The sequence below is a fragment of the Perissodus microlepis genome, chromosome 3 (genome assembly GCF_051167445.1).
Source record: "Perissodus microlepis isolate ML-2025 ecotype Zambia chromosome 3, ASM5116744v1, whole genome shotgun sequence".
In the NCBI taxonomy this organism is placed as follows: domain Eukaryota; kingdom Metazoa; phylum Chordata; class Actinopteri; order Cichliformes; family Cichlidae; genus Perissodus; species Perissodus microlepis.
Window position 1 is genome coordinate 34,591,841 of NC_140463.1, and position 20,349 is coordinate 34,612,189.

Here is a 20,349-nt window from a genome sequence, read left to right on the forward strand (position 1 = left end):
ATCACACCTTTTGTTATTTAATTCTTCATCTCTTAGCACCATAATAAAAACCAGACACCTCTTCTAAATAACCCCACCCCCACCCTCCTTCCACCACCACCTCTTCAGCCCAAGATAGATTAGGTCAGGAGAGCTTCCTGCTTGCGTCTTGACCTCTGTTGCAGGGCCTCTCTGCGTCTGCCTCCCCCCCACCCCGCCCCTCCTCCTGAGAGGCGTGCACGTGGGTATGCCGGTGTCAACTCTTTAACAGCTGGACAGGCAACACAAACTTCAAAGGAGAGAGGACAACCCGCGGGGCACAACGCACCAGAGCTCTTTGTTCTTCTCTTTTGGATTTAGTAGCTCGGTTCGATTTCAGTGCTAAAGTGCTCCAGTTTTAAGACGCCCGGGTTTGTCTCCGTTTGGCACCAGACGCATCTATCACCAGACTCCTACTGGGAGCCAGGAGTTGCCAAAATCATGCCGGCCGGGTTTCAGCAGCTTGGAGCGGAGGTAATTTCTTCTGGAGTTTGTTATAAACAGTTTGTTAATCTAGCTGTGCCTGTTTGGAGAGTTTCTGCAGGGATGTCCGTTATTTGTGAACTTTGCAATGTGTACTTTCAGCTATGGAAAGATTTTACGCACAGCACTTTTTCCTGACCTAAAACCTTTAAATATCTCCTGATTGTAGTGCGCTTCTTTAAAATAATCCCATGAGCCGTTATACACTTTTAACAGAATTTTAAAGGCAAAATCCAAATGTTGAGAAAGTCATGAATCTAGAAGAAGCTTTGAGTAACTCTGTTTCAAAGAGTGGGGGAAGCCTTTCTGTCCTTAGTGGTGACCTTGAGCTGCCAAAACTGAGTTTACAAGTCAGGCCTCATAACTGCAAGCTTATGACAGGCCACCGCCTTTATAAACAAACTCTATGTTTACTGCCCAGCTCAAACTCCATTGGAGAAATCGTTTCTAAGTGCTGGTTTTAAGCCTGACTTTCCCCTGATGTAGATTTCCATCATCTTATTAATAGGAAGAATAGGCTGCTATCCACGCTGAAATTAAGGCAACAATTCCCAAAGTTTCCCCCTTGGGAATAAACTGGAAACAGACTAAACTATGCTCGGATGTGGTGTGTGTGTGCGTGTGTGTGTGTGTGTGTGTGTTTGTGTTTAATGCAAAAATATTTCCCCTAAGCATAAAATCTGAAAAGGGGAAGAAGCAGTCACGTGCTTGTCTCTATTTAAATCACTTAAAGACTGAGATAACCTGCACAACCTGAGATAGCTTTGTGTTTAATCTGGGCTTGTGTTATATCTCACAGTAAATACAAGCAGGTGCAGATTCATGCATAATGCCTGGAAATTTACTGCAAAGTGTGCATGCAGTGAAGTGCGGGATGTGTAATGAAACATTAGTGGCCACTTCTGGCACTTTACCTTTTCCACAAGGACGCACACGCTCACCAGTACACACCTCTTTGTTGTGGTTTGTGAATGTTAAGCAGCACTTATCAAAAGCTCAACTCAGCAAGGTCAAGAGTTACAGATTTACACGGACAACATATTTGCAGAAGGTGGCTGAGCAGAACTGCGGGGTCAAATTAGGTCCAGCAAATTTTACCAGCATCACCAGCATCATGTTGCTGTTGTGTCAGTGCATAAGCCCACGTCACCAAAATGGAAAAAAAAAAGTTTTTAAGGAAGCTCGTTGTTTCGACAGTACCTGTCTGTGGTTGTGTGTTCATCCAACAGTTCATCACAGACTTCTTTGCCTTAAATCTTACAGGCGGAGTAACTCCAAAAGCACAAAAGACCTATAAATAAATGAAATTAAAAATGTTATAACCATGCTGGAGTGGAGGAAGTTCATATTCCCCAAGGTCATCCTGTCTGTCACCCTGCAGACAGGTGGCAGAGGGCTGATGGGAAACTGGAGGGAAGCTAAAGTTCAGGCGTCGACATGAAAGTAGTCAGAGAAGTCATGAACGGCACTGCAGAGATTGTCTCTAGTCAGGATCACGGTTATATATAGTTGACGTTAGCCGAGCAGCAGTGTTATGGGTGTGTGTGTGTGTGTGTGTGTGTGTGTGTGTGTGTGTGTGAGAGAGAGAGAGAGAGAGTGAGTGAGAGTGAGAGTTAAAAAGATAATCGTGGTTGTCCAACAGTTATCTTATTGTTACAGTTATGAAAACACTTTTCAGGATTATTCACTGTTCTGAAAAAAAAATGAGTTTTTTATTTGTAATTCACTTCTTTGTGTTTGTGTGTATCTATATGTGTGTGTGTGTGTGTTTCTGCTGCAGACAGTGACTGGAACCCTCGCTCTATCAGTCTTCACGGCTGTCCTTGGATCTTTGGAGTTTGGATATAACATCGGTGTCATCAATGCGCCACAGAAGGTAAAAAAAAGAAAGAAAGACAAATGGACATAATATAAAATGAAAGGATAAAACATGTAACACTGGTGTCATGCACGAGTCTAACACTGTCATTTAACCAGACGTCAACAAAGTCGCTTCGCCTGATTTTACAAGGTGGTGTGTTTTGACACCACAACGCGCTGCCTGGTGATGTTTAGACAATAAACCAAAAAGAATAAAACTATGTCATGTGAAGCCTTCCGAAGCAAAGTCAGGTGACCACAGACACAGCAGGGTGTCTGTGTCATCACAAAAATGACAACACATCCTTGCTCCAGGTGTCATGGAAACAAGGAAATATTTCTGTTTGCATGATGAGAAAAAGGCGTGAGAAATATGATTCATTTCCCACATCTGAAAGCAAATTTTGTGTGTTTATCCGCATTTATCTCTTTAAACAGAGCGGCCCTTTATTTGTGTATCACGGTACTTGGACGCTGTGTAGAAAAGCCTTTTGCATTTATGGGCATTTAGTCTCAGCTCTAACATCCATCATTAAAATCCTGGCACGGTCAGGACAGCTATCAACTAAACCTTTCTGATACTTGGGAAAATGTGAGCATAATTATCTACAGATCACTTGTTTGATTTAACAAAATACGTCTTTCTTACAAATAGTGTGACACAAAGAGCAACACTCCCTTTAAGGTCACCCTATTTTTAAGCCTTTTTAATCCTGCTTTCTTCTGATTGGCTGCCCCACGTAAAGCGATCGCTTAAACAGCAGCTGGGTGGGGCTGATTTGTGACCATGTTTGGGTTTTCCACTCTCTATGACATCATGTAGATCCAAGAACAGAGAAAAACCCTCTGGAACCGAGTATTTAGAGCACTCTGAACTCTAAACCTCTGGCTCTCGGTGGTTACTTGTACATACAAAGATCTCATTAACTGAAACCTCCCAGCACAAGTGTGTATATGTGAGATAATATAAGTCTATATTTAAAAAAAATGAGGAAAGCATTCTGAAAATATGAACTCATGGGAGTAAGCTGTTACTTACACGGTGTGCTTGTCTATTTAAATAGCCCATGGCCTGATTTACATAGTGCTCTTGCGGTCCATGCAGCCATTCAAAGCGCTTGACGCTGCAAGCCTTTATCTAATCCAAGTTCATATTTAAAGTGACATATAGCTTTTTTTTTCCTGTCGTAGTTCACTGTATTCAAAGCCATGCAGACAAGTGACTTAACCACCAGCCTTCAAGCAGCCCATTTTATATACTCCATGTTTACAAAAGCTGATTTTAAGCTCTACACGGGCCCTGTCTGCAAGACCTCGCTCCAAACTTACCTTCCGTTTTACCCAGTTTGTGCTGCTCTTCTCTCACTCCTCTAGTCACTTGCTCCAACTTATCTTGGCACTCCTTGCAGATCATTGAGGGGGACTACAATGCAACATGGATGTACCGGTACGGGGAGCCCATCCCCACGGGGACCCTCACCTCGCTCTGGTCGCTGTCCGTTGCCATCTTCTCCATCGGCGGCATGCTCTCCTCCTTCTGCGTGGGCTTTGTTTCTGAATGGCTGGGCAGGTGAGACAACGCAGGTCAAGCTTAGCCTTTTCTAGTGGTCTCGAGGGGATACGTTGCTTTTATCCTGATGGGTTCATGAAGCTAAGCCTATGAAATACTGTTTTATGAGATGGAGCAGATAGAACAGGCTGCAGCTCATTAATCTTACACTCTGCTTTAACTGTAACATTTAGAGGATGGTTTCCGTCTGTCCCCATGGTTGCACAGATTACTCAAAGCAAACCACAAGATTTTCTGGAAATCTGAAACAAACTGCACAAAGTCTGAATACATGAGCAAAGATTTAAAAAGGACGCATTTCTTCTTCCTGAATGACACACATGCTTCGCAGTCTCCTATTCGCAGTCTCCTTACATACAAATGAAAGGTCTGATTTTTCATGTGTACATGGATAGAAGCTGTAGGTTAATGAAGAGTGAAGTGGGTAGGGAGTTTGTCTGAAGTATCTTCAGTTAAAAAAAGAAAGAAAGCAGCACCCAGTCCACTCAAACACACACAAAAAGACACACTTATGTAAGGAAAGTAGGATTTTGCATGCAGCTGGAGTGGATCCATATAAACGTGGTTTTAAGGGTGAATGAAAAACAAGAAAGCAATTTTAAAAAGCACCACAAACAGAGACTTCAAGTTTTAATGCACTACAACGATAACCAAGTACCTAAAACTGTTTTAGGAAACAGCCAGGCAGACACGACAAAACACCACACAGTGTTCAACAGCAAATGATAAATCGTCATTATAAACAGAGCAATTAAAACCTTAATCTAAGCAAACGACAACACTAGTCCAAAGCCTTCTCTAGCTAGCCTTCATTGTGATACATAAGCATCTCCTTCTCAGTTCTATATAAGCCCAAAAATAAAACCAGTCATTCAGTGAAAGCTCTGTCCGGGATGTTATGACCCAGTTTCCCGCTGTAACCTGAGTCTGTGCAAACTGGGCTGCAGTCCACAGCTTCCACTGGCTGAAAGGACATCTTAACAGAGTCCTGAATGTGCAGCTTACATAAGCTTACAACCTCATCAGAAGCAACTTTTCAGTGACTTTTAAAATATATATATATAATAAAAAAACATTTTCAACCCAAGGTATTAACAGAATGTTACAAAATATATACGTGAGGTATCTTGTTGCTTGTGTCAAGTAAATTCCTGACAGTGTAAGCTGAGCTGTAGGAACCGTGCTACTTCTAAATTAGGTGGGAAAGACTCTTTTTTGGTTCTGATCATAGTCTAGTAAAGTAAAATAACACCAGACTGCAAAATCTAGTCACACCAATGTTACTTTTCTTTAATACTCCTCTGTGCCTTCTACAGGATTTTGTGGATCAACTAAATGTTAAAGTGCTGAATCAACCAGTTTCTGTGCGATACTGAATAAGTTTGTGTGATACTGCCCTCTAGTGGCTTCTTAGGGTTTTTCACTACTAAACAGTGTGCATATCCAAACTAGATGTGCACAACTCTGCTGGACAGAAAACCTGCTGTTTTATCATTTCAAAATGGTTTCAAAAATGCAGGTCTGTGCTTCTTTCAGGAGGAAAGCCATGCTTATAAACAACTTGTTTGCCTTTATTGGAGGAAGTCTGATGGGAATGTCCAAGCTCTGCCGCTCCTTTGAAATGATGATCCTTGGACGTTTTATCATTGGTGCCTACTGTGGTGAGCTGCCCACTGTCTCTTCCCTCTTTTACTCACCATTAATGTGTCCATTTAATGAGTGGTTTAACAATCTCTTGCTTCCTTAACTTTTCCTTTGATGCAGGATTGGCATCTGGCTTGACACCAATGTACGTGGGTGAGATAGCACCTACGAGTCTCAGAGGAGCTTTGGGGACGTTGCACCAACTGGCTATTGTCACTGGCATTCTCTTCGCACAGGTATGGCAGGAACGACCGTCTATAAATAGCATCGGCATCTTCTCTCTGTCTCCATGTCCCCGACATTCAGTGGGCCTTTCCAGGCCACGTTTAGAAAATCTGCTCACAAAAACCACATCTTGAATCCTCAAATCCATTCTCTTTGTCTGTGCACCTCCCCGTCTTTTCCTTTACTTCCACCTATGAAGGATTGTCTTTAGGTGCTTTATCATATTATCTTTTGAAATGTCACACACTCAAACTTGCTTCCTCTCCCTGTGCAGGTCCTCGGCTTGGAGTCGCTACTCGGCAGTGAGCACTTATGGCCTGTTCTGCTGGGATTAACTGTTGTGCCGACTGTACTTCAGATGGCTCTGCTGCCCTTCTGCCCCGAGAGCCCCCGATTCCTCTACATCGTCCGGTGTCAGGAGCACCACGCCAAGAGTGGTAAGTAGGGCTGCGTTATTTTAAGGTCTTGGTTTGCTATTATTATTCTTATTATGTAACTACAGCCACTGACGTTGTGAAGTTTTACATTATAAACTGGATTTTTAGTATTAGGGGGCAGATAGGGCCTTATAAAATAAGCTGCTGAGTTGCATTTTGGGAAATGTAGGATCTTTTTTTTTTTTTTTTGCAATTTCATTTCAATTCAATTCAATTTAATTTATATAGCGCAAAATCACAACAGCAGTCATCTCAAGGCACTTGATGTTGTAAGATAAAGACCCTACAATAATAAAGAAAAAACTGCACTTAGTGACAGTGGGAAGGAAAAACTCCCTTTTAACAGGAAGAAACCTTCAGTTCAACCAAGCTCAGCGAGGGGCAGTCAGCTACTGTGTTTCAGTTTGTCCCACTTTGACCCATATCACTTTATACTTTCTTATATATAACTGATGGAGACTAATGTTCGTACCTGAGAAGCGAAACTAACTCGAAGTGCCTGAAATCTGCATTCTTTCTTTTCAGTGTTGCCAACTTAGCGACTTTGTCGCTATATTTAGCGAGTTTTCAGACCCCCTTAGCGACTTTTTTTCTAAAAAGCGACTAGCGACAAATCTGGCGACTTTTTCTGGTATTACTGGAGACTTATTTATGAAGACTTTTTGACGTGAAAACGCGTATAGCTCTTACTCTCAACAGGCAGCAGTGCTGCTTTGGGCACCTCACCCTTGCCAAAGCGCTCCCAGGCGGAGGATAGTCCTCCCCCAGCTGCTATCAGGGCAGGAGACGTTCACACCTGTGCGTCCAAACAGCAAATGAATCGCGCATGAGCGAAGCCGCTGCTCCCGCACTGACTGTAACGCAGTCAGTTCTTTTACTGTTATGCTGTTTTGTGGATCACAAGGTTTAAAACTACTTATAAACACACACTCTCACACACAAAGTAACTCCACCAGAGTTCCAATTTCGGGTCACTTTTGCCGGTCCAGGCCCGGATAAAGGAGCAGGGTTGGAATTGTGACATTAAAAAACAATAATTGCTAAAATAAATTTAATTTGTAGTTCTAAATAAATTCTAACTGCATTTAGGACGTTTTTTACTCACTTTATGTGTCTTCCAGGATGTTATTTCTCTCTCCAACAACGTAGGTTACAATGACATTAGCATGACCAATTATGCAACTTAGGCGATGACGTCATTTGGCGACTTCTAGCGACTTTTAGGACAGCCAATAGCGATTTTCCTTACTGAGGAGTTGGCAACACTGTTTCTTTTGGCCAGCAGGGGGAGACTCCTCTGGTTGCAAAAAGAAGTCTGATTTTACAAAAGTCTTATCTCTGACCACAGTAAACTGTTTTTTCTGCTGAGTTTATGGCCTCAGTAATTACTTTAAAATATTTTTTAACTAATTCTGTAAATCATAGTCTCACGGTGAGTTAAATAGTAGATAAATCAGGTTATAGTTTAAACCACGGCTATTTGGCCTTGCCTTTACATGCTGTGTGGTGACTCCAGTTCCTCGGTCAGATCAACTCCTCACTCATGATGTCTGGGTTTATAAGCCAAAATTGCAATTGCCAAAATGCCTCAAGGTTTGGGTGATGTCATGTTACACACAACAGAAAATCTGGATATCTGTCACTTGAGTTTTTTTCAACTACTGTCTTATACAAAAAGTAAGGATTAATGATGACGGGTCTATGCCATCACATCATCAGACATTTACAGGACTCAATGTACAGAGTATCAGTTGGACTTACGGAATTAGCTGCTAAAATGTCAGATGAGTTTTTGTACATGAAAAAAAACTTCCTACATTTCTGCTTTCTGCAGGCCTGAGGAGGCTAACAGGCAGACAGGAGGTGGGTGACATGCTGGCAGAGATGAAGGAGGAGAAGCGGAGGATGGACATGGAGAGGAAGGTGTCCATACCCGAACTCTTTCGCTCTTCGCTTTACCGCCAGCCCATCATCATCGCCATCCTCCTGCAGCTCTCCCAGCAACTGTCGGGGGTTAATGCAGTGAGTCCTTGAAATTACACTGACTCACCTAAAGTTCCAGAAACAAGCAGTCCTTTAAAATCAGGAGCCAGTGCTGTTCAACATTGACCTAAATTTGTTTACTCCTCTGGCAGATCTTCTACTATTCCACCAGTATCTTCATGAAAGCAGGAGTCCAGAGTCCAGTTTATGCCACCATAGGAGCCGGGGTGGTGAACTGTGCCTTCACGGTAGTCTCGGTGAGAAATCGCACCGACGTGCCTTTATCGCACTTTTGAAATTCAATTTGGGAGCGTTTAAATAACTTTTTGAATTTGGAACAATAAACATTCACGCCCTGTCACAGAGTCACTCTATTACTGTTTAACACTGTTATCAAAGGGTAAACAAGATAAGAGGAGTCAAAATTAAGATGTACGACTTTAGCCGTAAGAGTGCCACGGCTTCAGGGTTACAGACTGACTATTGTGATTTGATACAATAGATTGTTTTATGAGCGCACGCTTGTAAAATCACTGCTAAACTATGGTTAACACTGTTTTAGAAGTCCTGAACTGCAGTTAGGTATATGGTAAATGTGGTTTTAGCATGATAGTGACCTGACGTTATACATATTTGAGAAAGAATCTGACAAAATAAAATGCTTTAGCTCCAAATGTCAGCTGAGGTTAACCCCCCATCCCCCCTTTACCTTCATATTAACAGCTTTTCCTGGTAGAGAGGACGGGTCGACGGACGCTCCACATGTTAGGACTTGGTGGAATGTGCATCTGTGCCGTCATCATGACCATGGCTCTTGCTTTACTTGTAAGTAAGCCCCGATCCAAAAAAAGGAAAATAAATAAAATCCAGACTATGGTATTCCAGACTTCGGTATTTTATCTATGATTTCTAGTCTCCACAAACATCTGAATCCACTTTTCTTCTGCTCTATAGGACAGTGTTCCATGGATGAGCTACATCAGCATGCTTTCTATCTTTGGTTTTGTGGCCTTCTTTGAGGTTGGCCCAGGTCCCATCCCCTGGTTCTTTGTAGCTGAGCTGTTCTCTCAAGGTCCAAGGCCAGCTGCCATGGCTGTTGCAGGCTTTTCCAACTGGACTGCCAACTTTATTATTGGCATGTGCTTCCAGTATGTCGCTGTGAGTATCCACAATGGATGTTGTGCATGTCCACAAATGGATTTCCATTTTTCACCCACTTCAGTTTTGTTTTGGCATTCTTTTTTGGCTCGACAATCTTTTATCCTCTTAGATAAACTGATTAGATTTTGGTCTTTAAAGGTCACCAACCTTACAAAATCAAATTTTTTATTCACATTTGAAAAGTTAAGTCTGGACAGACAGATGAAAACATGAAAACCGCTACTTGACCGGTTAATAGCGGCATGTGGCATCAAGTTTGCAATTCTTCCTTAAAGTTAAAGTTCAACTCTTTATAATCCGACCTTCTTCCCATCATTCCGCAGGACCTCTGTGGGCCATACGTCTTCCTGATCTTCGCAGCTCTTCTTCTGTTCTTCCTCATCTTCACATTTTTCCGGGTACCAGAGACACGGGGCAAGACCTTTGACCAGATTGCAGCCAATTTTCACCAGCATTCAGCTGGAGGGATGATGGATATGGATATGAGCATAGGCATGGGTATGGACATAGACAAACCCAGCACTGAGATGGACTACTTGGGGGAGGATACCATGAACTGAAGATGCCCCGTGGAACTGAGAAAAATGGAACTGAGCTCAGCTTGAGAAAAGTTGGGTAAAGGGGCATGACACCAAACTTTTATTTGCTAATATGTATATTGAGATCTTTATTTTTTTTTTCACATAGATTGTGGTGAAAAAGCAGTGTTAAAAGTGTGTGACAATTTGGGTGTTATGGAATTGTCCTTTGGTGGTAGCACTGCAGTACAGGGTTAATAGTTATGAATTCTGGCTTCACTTGAAAGGCTACGAACCAGTGGAGTAAAGGTCGACTGCTGTAGTTTCAAGGGAAGAAGATGCACATAAGAACAACCTGTCTGGCATTGACTGCCAGTGTAATAAGACTTTATTCCATGGTGATGGCAGTCAGTTGCAGTATTGACAGATGGATGTGGAGAGACTTGGGAATTCCTGCACTTTATAAACATATCTACAGTTTTCAAAGTTTTTAGGCATAGAAACAATAGGATGAGCAGCCAGGAGTGTGATGTTTTTACCAAAGATGGGAACACACATTTAAGAGGTTAACATATGAATTGATTTTTTGATCTCCAATGACAGGAATCACGTCGACACACTGTGGGTTTTGAATCTTTTTTGGTGCCAAATGAAGTGTGTCTGTAATACCCGGTATTTATAGCCGTTATTTACTCAAAGCAGATGTAGAAAAGGTAGTATGATGGGTAGGTAGTGTTTTTGTTCTTTAAGAACAGGTAACAGATGCATTTAATCATGTTATACTTTTAGAAACTGATTTTATGTGCTATGTTTATGTATCTAAAGTGTAACCTGGCATCAATGTAAAAATACCAGTCTGAAACTTCTCAAGGGGCATTATCAAGTGGACCAAAATGCCTCTGGAGTTGATTTCACAGACATTGCTCTGAACTCCTCCAGATATTAGCCGATGGAGGGGTCATCCCAGGACACGAGTGTCACATTCATATAGTCTGGACAGTTAATGGTCTTTCCCTGCCAGCTTCTGTCCACATGATTTCATTTGCACAAATTACAGCAAAGGTAATTCAAAGTTCATGTCGACAGGACTGCAACCAATCGGATTATAGTGTGACGCAGTACTGTGTGACCTGAAAGTGTAAACAGTTGTAACAAACTATCCTTGTTGGATGCATGGTTGCGATTGGCTCAGTATGGGTAGTGCTCTGGGGAAATGAGTTTCAGTAAAGAAACAAAATTTTGCCTCAGAAATTTGAACATGAGCCCTCATACTCCTCTGGTTGTTAGGTTACCAAAAGCATTTTCTGCATCAGTACCAAAACGCTGATATTTTGGGTTTTCACATGTGTTCTCAACTTAAGTGTGAAAGTACTCCTCTGATAATAGGAAACTCACTGCACCACAGAAATGCTACTTCTGATCAAGCCTTTTGTATTTCATGTGTACATAGTGTGTTTGAGGGTCTAGGTTTTAATTTCTTTACGCACTCCAGCTGGTGTTCGGCTTTGTAGGCAGACTCGAGAAATTTCCAAGTACAAGCACCGACTTTCAAGGTTTGTGCCACACAAAGTTTTTGTTGTGCTTTCTTTGCATCCGTCACGTGTGCCGTCTATTCTTTAATGTGTCAGACTTTTCAGAGATCTGTAATCTGTAGTGTGAATGTTGATGCAGAGGTTATGTAACCAGAGTGAAAGTACTGCAAATACTGTTAATGAAACCACCTGAAGAACCCTCATTTCTACACCTTCAATTTCTACACTACAACAGTAATCCAATTACTTTGGCAACATAAACATGGTACAAAGGCATCAGTGAATCTTGATTTGCAAACATGATTTATTAATTAGCATTTTAAGTATTAACATTGCACATAATCCCCTCCAAAGAAAAGCACACACACAAGTAAAACAAAAAGGAAATTAAGCTTCTTTCTAATCCAACCTCAACCAAGAAGATTAAGGGAGTAGTACGTTTCAAGAATTGATTTGAGGTGTTAACAGAACTAAACAGACTCCCATTATGCATCACCAATCGCAGACCTGCTTAGCTTTCCCCTCTTTAACCAAATTAATCAGAAGCCAAATTAAACTACATGATGGGCCCCTTCTGCTCTATTAAAGAAAATATTTCTAAGGGGGTGGAATAACATTTCCATTTTTTCCCTCTCTCCCCCTTTTTAAAAGCTGTACTTTCAATTTCTAAATGTGCACCCACCAACTACCTGTATCCCCTTACCCTGCGCTCCCTTCCCACCCTCTCCAGATGTCAGTGTGGACAGGACAAGACAAGATGAGGGGGTGGGGAAGGGGCCTGAAGGATGACTGAGAAGTGGTAGGATGGAGGATTGGGGGAGTGCAGGGAGGGGAGAGCAGTGCATGTGGTCTGAAATAGGTCCAGTCCTCCAACCCTAGGACCTATGAGAAACAAAAGAAAGCGCAGGAGAGATGGATTGAAAGAAAGACCACAAAAAAAAAAAAAAAAAAAAAAAAAAAAAAAAAAGACCTTTAATTTAAAAATAAAAAGGGCACTTTTAATCCCGAGCCAAGGATTATATTGAAAGAAAATCCAATTTCCCAGAATTTGAGCCAAAAATCTTCCCTGTGTTAAACAATAGTCTGACTCCAAACACAGGCAGCGTTCTCAAAGACTCCTTTCAATGCCATCATTCCGCCTTAAATCCATTTACTTGACTAAAGAGTTAATGTCCATCATCAGGCCCTCTGTGACAGACTGCTAATGTTGCACATGCAGCACAAGAAGTGCAACCCTACACCCTCATGTCTCCCACCCTGTCTAATCCAAGGTTGCGCCACTTTAGTGTGGGGTCCCACCTCTTGCCAAGGGTCGTGTGACCATCCTCGTGGTCATCACTCTGCTGGTGCTGGGACAGTTGTTGGAGCTGCCTGCTGAAGGGAAGAACACAGCTGAGATTTGTCAACAAAAACACCTACCAATGAAAAATGAACCAGCTGGGAAAGCAAAGAGCAACTTTAATGTCTTACCTCAGGCGATTTTATCGTTTTGGGGGAGATTTTGGGAGAGGTCTTTGGCGACTTTGATGTGGGTTTTGTATCAGATGGCTTTGAGGTCTGTGGTGGGGTGCTAGGCTCTGATGCAGACTTCTCTGTATCATTCTTCAATACATGGAAAAGACGTGAAAATATTAGTAAAATACCAAAGCTTTAGAACTTCAGAAGATCCAGCTAAACCATCATACAGGCACAAAACCATAGAAATTCATCTAATAGTTAGACTCCTGTCTACCATCTAGACAGTATAAATATTACAGGGACTTAAGGGTTTTCATTGTCAATCAGGCATATTTTCAGATGAGGCAAACTGTAGTTTTTCCACTCAAATTCTGATTAAAGCCAATGAGAATAACACACATTGACTGTAAAATATACAAAAACATCTACAGTACAAGTATATTTAAAAATGATGGCGGCTCTCAGTGCTGCCCCCCAGCCTACTATCAGATGCAACCAAGTTATAAATTTGAAAATCCTAGGTGATTTAGAGAAAACGTGACCTCTGACCTTGAGGTCAAGGTCCCTGAGATTTGAACTTGTACAAGACTTTTGTAGACACACCCATGGTATCCTTTGTCAGTCTGCCCCAGGGCAGCTGTGGCTACAACTGTAGCTTGCCTCCACCAGTGTTTTGTAAAGCGCTTTGAGGGCCCCGAAAAGCGCTATATAAATGCAATCTATTATTATTATTATTATTATTATTATTATTATTACTACTACTACATCACCTCGTTCTTGCATTCAAACTTAGGTGCGTTTCGCCCGCCAGCCCATCCGCCGGGCATGGTGACGATAAGTGTTCAGTATTTTACTGCTTGCATTAGAGCCTTAATATCTTCTGATAATCGTTTTCTGTGACCAGGACAGCTTGGCAGTGAAAAATAAGCTCATGTGGGTACTGATCTTTTCCTCCCCAAACATCACTAACAGCTCATCTGTGCATAGTTTCCTCACTGAGTGATCTTGATATAGCTGAAGATCAAAAATATCTTACTTTGGAGACAGAGGACTCTGAATTCCTTTGCCTGCGTCGTCTGAACTGGCGGCGTTGTTTCTGGCCTTGGCCCTCCCCTGCTTCTCCATTGGTCTGAGGGCTGTCAGGTGCCGCCGCTGCCGCCACCTCATGCTGTGGCTGCTGCTGCTTTAGCTCACTCTTCTCCAGGCTCTCTGCTGGTGCAGCCGCCTGCTGGTCTTCTACAGCCTGATTGGGAGGTGGGCGAGGACGGAATGGCCTGAATCCGAGGAAAGCACATTAAATTGCCTCAAGAATCAAGAAGTCCTTCAAACAGAATATCTAAGCAGGACCGTTAAGTTACCTGCGGTATGGGCGCCAGAATCTGCGTCGTGGCGGCCGCTGGGTCTGATCACTCTGTGTCTGATCACTCTGTGTCTGACCACCCTCTTCGTCTCCATCCTTCTGCTCGCCAACTTCACCCTAAATTGGAAAAACAGACAAAAGACCATTAACACAACATAAGTTTTCAACTACTTCAATCCATCTCAATGTCCAGCATCATCCTAAAGGTTGTAGTCTCCCTCACACCCATCTTTCCGCTTTAGCTTACATCTTGTGTCTCCGGCCGTGGCCTGCGCGGCCTACGGCGGCGTTGCTGAGGCCTCGCTCCCTCACTCTCTCCCGATCTGTCAGTATCAGGACCTTGGCCATCGACTGGTTTGTTCTGGTCGCCGGGCCGAGGGCTTCGGGGAAAGAACCGTCGACGGAATCGCCGTTTGTTGGGCGCATAGCGGCTTCCTTTTACCGGAACACCACCTGGACCGGTAACATTAGCTGCTTCGGAGCCCTTCGGAACAGAGACATGCCTGAAATGCTTTCTCCAAGAGCAGTTTTATTTAAACCTTTTTTAAACAGCCGAGAATGTCACATTTTGTCCCTGCCATACCTTAGCTGCTTCAATCACGTCAAACTCTACAATTTCCCCATCTCCAACGCTGCGGAGAAATTTCCTGGGATTGTTCTTCGTGATTGCTGTCTGAGGAAACATGGCTAGCATTAAAAATGTGGGTACAATTAAATCCCATGAAGAAGAAAAAGAAAGACCTTACCTGATGAACAAATACATCTTCTTTGGTGTCATTCCTGCAAGAAATAAAACTTCATTAGCAAACAATGGACTTAAAAAAGTGAGGAATACTAAAAAAAGTAAGGGAGAATTAAAAACACCTTACCTGTTAATGAATCCATACCCATTACGCACATTGAACCATTTCACTGTGCCTTGGACCAAAGTGGCTACAACAAGAGCAGATCAAAAGAATAAGGAAGTGTTCTAGAGCAAGTAGTCATTCAGAGCTCACACCGTTATCTTGATTACATCAGCGGTGACCTGCTCGCAAGTGGGAGCTCTATGGATCAATCATTAACCGCAAGACTTTGAAACCAGGCCTGCACTAGGTCACGAGGCGACATGGGAACACTTCTGACAATTAAGGAGTTCAAGACGAGTCACACGGACACCTGAACGATGTATTCTTCCTCACAGAGACAAGCTCAAAGCCGGCTCGTTTTTGTGTTTTACGGCAGTCTAAACTCATTTAATTTGGCCAAATTTCCTTCTGCAATGATTTGCAGCTGGGAGGGCACGTGCGCGTGTTTCGCTTACTAAGCGCGTGAACGACAGCTGATAAAGAAGAAAAATTGGGTCATGCGTTCAAAGTGTTCGGTTAACATGGATTTCTATACAGTCTGAATCAGCTCCATACCTACACAAACACAAATATCTGTGATTAAACCAGAGGCAGCCACTGGACTGACATGTGGGGAAAACTTTTTTTTCTTTTTGAAAAAAAAGCACCTGTGTCCTCGAGGCCTTTTATTATTATTAGGCGTGAGCTTTACAAGTCAATATGTGTGACAGTCAAATAACTTCGTTTTCAACAGCACGAGATTAAGCATTTTTTTTTTTTTTTTTTTTTTTTTTGGAATATAGTCCCTACAAAAACCTTAAAAACTCAACCTCAAACACGTGTTGCCTAAAAAGTACCACACCAGAGACAGCAGTGGCACCCCAGGCTGCTGTAATTAACAGAAATTCAACCAGCTTGCATCACACACTTCAAGAAATATCACAGAAGGAAGGGTAAAATATATATATATATAAACACACACATTGTTTTTCACATCCAGCCTCGGTCAGAAGGCGCTAACTTTAAACGTTTTCTGGATATTTACCAAGAAATCTTGGCGGATAGAGTACTTCTACACCCACCTATAACTTTCCTCTCCGGCTGTGGTTTGTCTTCCACCGGTGCCGATGGTGGAGCGCTCTGCGCCTCGGCGTCGGTCATGCTCGCTGTCGGGTTACTACACTTCCACTCCCGAGTCCCCTCCCTCCTACTCTTCCCGAAACTTTCCCAAGCGCCACTGCTAAGTTTTTATCCCGGCATCCCCTCGGACTGCCGGACGGAAGCCGCGCCCTCATTGGTTTCCACGAAAGCGCGAGCTCGAATCTGATTGGTCAAGCGAGGGCGGCAATTGGGACGGAAAATTGTCAGACATGAGTGAAATGAAGCTGTTTGTTTTTCATTTTATATATATATATATATATATTATTAAAAAAATAGAATCGACAATCGTCAGGTTCTATTTATATAAAAATAGTCTGTTTATGAGAGGCCGTTCATCTCTATCTATCTATATGTTATAGCTTAAAAACACAGCCTTGTAGTGTCTTTTTCACAGAACATAAATAACTGCAGAACTTAGCTGCTAGTGGGTAAACGTTTCTTTGTGATACAATGCTGTTTATATCGGTGGGTGAAAATCCCAATATGCATATACAACATGTAGACAGCCAATAGCTGCCAGCAATATAACAGCAACAGTGAAACTGTAGAAGTTAGACACATACAGTCTGATACACATTAGCATTTTTACCTGCTGTTAAACTGTTTCAGGTCTTCAAAAGAACTCAGAGTGATCTGGGAGCATTTTTCCCCATATGTAAATACAGCAATGAGAAGTTTCTGATATTTTTTTCTGCTCCTGAACAGCAAATTTCTCAAAATCTATATTTTTTTAAATGTCATTAATTAATTAATTAAAAATAAAAGCTCAGATTGGGGGGGGGGGGGGGGGGGGCATGACACTGTAAGTTTTCTGCCATATGGCACGGATGCTATGTAGACCAGTCAAATGTGGGATGCTTGGATCAGACACCAAATGACCACGGTATCAGAGTCACAGCATCTGGGGTACAAGAAGCTTAAGGCAAAAGTCAGTAGCAGAATCAGCTTTCTGGTACGTTTTAGATGGATGCTATTTGGATGGATGAAGAGTGCAATTTTAATTGCTCAAAATGTCCTTTATTTCACTATACCCCTGATTATTTATATTCGTCAGCACTTCTAGATACTTTTTTATTTGCATGTGTTATGTTCGCCACAGAAATAAGTTCTTATTTTTTTGCCCACTCAATGGTCAAAAATAGTTACATGTAAAAGGTCATCCAGAGAACTCAAATTTATTCTTCTTTTGTCCAAGAACTGAATCCCAAACTCTTGGAAATATTATTTAGCTGTCTGAAAAGATAGAGAAACTTGTTAGCACACTGGACAAATGGGCAGCACAAAATTTATGTTTTACAATACGTTAAAAATCAAAGGTTAGAAAATAAGTAATATGCTTATAAGTTTAAAGACTGGTATACAGGATTAACCAGAGCAGTGGTGAAGTAGCAGGTACCTTGAGTTTACCTAGAGTGGTAGTTGTTGCAGGAATTTAACTCTCTGCAGAAAAACTGGGCAGTCAGTTTAACATTTTCTCTGGGGGTTGTCCATGGGTCTCCATTATGTATCTCAGCGGTTTGAAATTTCTTTCTGTCATAAAGTTGAAAATACTTTTTTTCAAGATATTCAAACTCAAGACATAGACATCCACTGTCTGTAGAAGCCTGGTACCATTCAACTATGTTGTGTTTGTTGGAGTTACAGGCGTTAAGTTTTCTAGTAGTGAGCTAGAAAAATAGGTTACAGATGTCTGTGAAGGTTCTCAGTCATCCAGGTCATCGTAGTCAAAGGAGCTTGCAAAGAAAAGCGTCTGGACTTCTTTAAGTTACTTGAAGACGTTTCACCTCTCATCCGAGAAGCTTCTTCAGTTCTAAGGTCAAATGGTGGAGAGTCCCAGATATAAACCTAGTGGGAGTATCCCCCCACAGAGGGACAAAAGGACCCCCTGATGATCCTCTAATCGCCTGAGCCAAGGTGTGAAAGCGGGTGTGGGTCCCAATTCACTTGCATACCCACCACGGAGGCCGTGGAGACTGTCAGAAAACGACTACAAGAAGACAGCTCCTTGGAGGACAGGACCAACTTCACACCCGATCAGATTTGCACACTGTTAGACCTCTGCCTCACCACTACATATTTCAAATACAACGAAGGCTTTTACAGACAAAAACATGGCTGTGCCATGGGCTCCCCCGTGTCACCTATTGTAGCCAACCTTTACATGGAGGAAGTGGAAAGGAAGGCTCTTGGCTCTTTCAAAGGAAGAGTACCCAGCCACTGGTACAGATATGTGGACGACACCTGGGTCAAAATCAAGACACAAGAAGTGGAATCCTTCACTGCGCACATTAACGCTGTGGATAAAAACATCAAGTTCACCAGGGAAGACACAAAGGACAACTGTTTGCCTTTCCTGGACTGCGCTGTGCACATTGAAGGGAACGGCAAACTCAACATCGAAGTTTACCGGAAGCCCACACACACGGACCAGTACCTCCTCTTTGACTCCCATCACCCTTTGGAACACAAACTTGGAGTAATTAGGACCCTACACCACCGGGCAGAACATGTTCCCTCTAAGCCTGAAGGAAAAAAGAAGGAACACACACATGTAAAGGAAGCACTCAAAATGTGCGGCTATCCTAAATGGGCGTTCTTAAAGTCAGCAAAGAGGCACAGAAAAGAAGACCAGACACCAGCGAGGGAGGATAAGAAGGACAGACGCAACAACATTGTCATCCCCTATGTAGCCGGTGTATCAGAAAAACTTAGGAGAGTTTTCTCCAAGCATGACATCCCGGTGCATTTCAGACCCAGCAACACGCTCAGACAAAAACTGGTTCACCCGAAAGACAAAACGCCAAAACACAGACTTAACAATGTGGTGTATGCTGTACAGTGCAGCGAGAAATGCCCAGACCTCTACATTGGAGAGACCAAACAGCCACTTCACAAGCGCATGGCACAACACAGAAGAGCCACCTCCACAGGACAAGACTCAGCAGTCCATCTGCATCTTAAGGATAAAGGACACTCTTTCGAGGATGCCAATGTTCACATTTTGGACAGAGAGGACAGATGGTTTGAAAGAGGAGTGAAAGAAGCCATCTATGTCCACTGTGAGCGACCATCTTTGAACAGAGGCGGGGGTTTACGACACCAACTCTCTGCCATCTATAATCCAGTTTTGAGATCCCTTCCCAGACGCCTTAACGCCCACTCACATCCTGGGCCATCTGACCTCAGGAATTCGCATGATAAGGTGGGGCCAGGTTTCACAATGAACACACCCGAAACTCTGGCTGATTGGGACCCACACCCGCTTTCACACCTTGGCTCAGGCGATTAGAGGATCATCAGGGGGTCCTTTTGTCCCTCTGTGGGGGGATACTCCCACTAGGTTTATATCTGGGACTCTCCACCATTTGACCTTAGAACTGAAGAAGCTTCTCGGATGAGAGGTGAAACGTCTTCAAGTAACTTAAAGAAGTCCAGACGCTTTTCTTTGCAAGCTCCTTTGACTAGGTTACAGATGGTTTTTACATTAGTTTAACAGAAATAAATATTTTATAGGCATTTCATCACAGTCCTTACATCGACTCCACAAATCTTTCTAACTGAAATTCTAGGCAGCAGTTTTTACCTCTTGGTTTTCCAAGTTTCATTATTTTAATGGCTACAGTTTTTGGGGGCCCATTCCGACACATTTTGCAACTGTGCCATAAGACCCTTCTCCAAGCAGAGTTAATATTTGGTAGGATCTGGAGGTGAGCCAACCTAAACAGTTTAAATGTTTAATCCTGACCTGCGATGAATCCTTATCTTCGGCAAGCCAGGGACTGTTGTAAATTATCACAGCAGTTTAAAAAAAAGTACATCATAACTTCAGTCATCTGTTTAAAAACAAATTGCATGACTATAGGTAATGTTCCACTCAGCGCTGTCTCTCTGTGTTTTAACGAAGCCTTGTCTTCATTTTTGTCAATGAAGGCGACAGTAAACCAGGCTGAAAGTATTCATTCAGGTTTCATTTTTATTATGAAAAAGGAGCAGATCTTGATAAATGCATATATATGTATGTACTCCTTATATATACACTTCTTTTGTACCTTTTTTGGTTAGTATATTTATCTGTTATTTAAATTTGTGCGCTATGTGAGGCAGTATACGTG

At 42.4% G+C, this 20,349-nt stretch overlaps 2 protein-coding genes across 4 annotated transcripts; one reads left to right on the forward strand and one right to left on the reverse strand.

Moving 5' to 3' along the window:
• The first annotated feature begins 288 nt into the window (after positions 1-288).
• Positions 289-12,358, forward strand: LOC146391309 (solute carrier family 2, facilitated glucose transporter member 4-like). Its single transcript, XM_084924172.1, has 11 exons — positions 289-492; positions 2,282-2,377; positions 3,771-3,931; positions 5,468-5,592; positions 5,696-5,811; positions 6,075-6,237; positions 8,072-8,259; positions 8,373-8,477; positions 8,944-9,045; positions 9,175-9,378; positions 9,705-12,358. Exons 1-11 carry the CDS (start codon positions 460-462, stop codon positions 9,939-9,941), a joined length of 1,530 nt encoding a protein of 509 aa, XP_084780298.1. The 5' UTR covers positions 289-459; the 3' UTR covers positions 9,942-12,358.
• LOC146391310 (Y-box-binding protein 2-A-like) lies at positions 12,199-16,326 on the reverse strand. 3 transcript variants are annotated; one of them, XM_084924178.1, is made up of 10 exons: positions 16,159-16,326; positions 15,119-15,182; positions 14,996-15,029; positions 14,833-14,922; positions 14,497-14,733; positions 14,248-14,366; positions 13,926-14,163; positions 12,902-13,033; positions 12,731-12,802; positions 12,199-12,313 (listed from the first exon to the last, which is right to left on the reverse strand). In XM_084924178.1, the coding sequence occupies exons 1-9, from the start codon at positions 16,235-16,237 to the stop codon at positions 12,767-12,769; spliced, it is 1,029 nt and encodes a 342-aa protein (XP_084780304.1). In that variant the 5' UTR covers positions 16,238-16,326; the 3' UTR covers positions 12,199-12,313; positions 12,731-12,766. The 3 variants fall into 3 exon arrangements, with proteins under 3 accessions (XP_084780304.1, XP_084780303.1, XP_084780302.1); XM_084924177.1 differs by having other exon boundaries at positions 12,731-12,805; positions 16,159-16,325; XM_084924176.1 differs by lacking the exon at positions 12,199-12,313 and having other exon boundaries at positions 12,339-12,805; positions 16,159-16,325.
• Between the last annotated feature and the right edge of the window lie 4,023 nt (positions 16,327-20,349).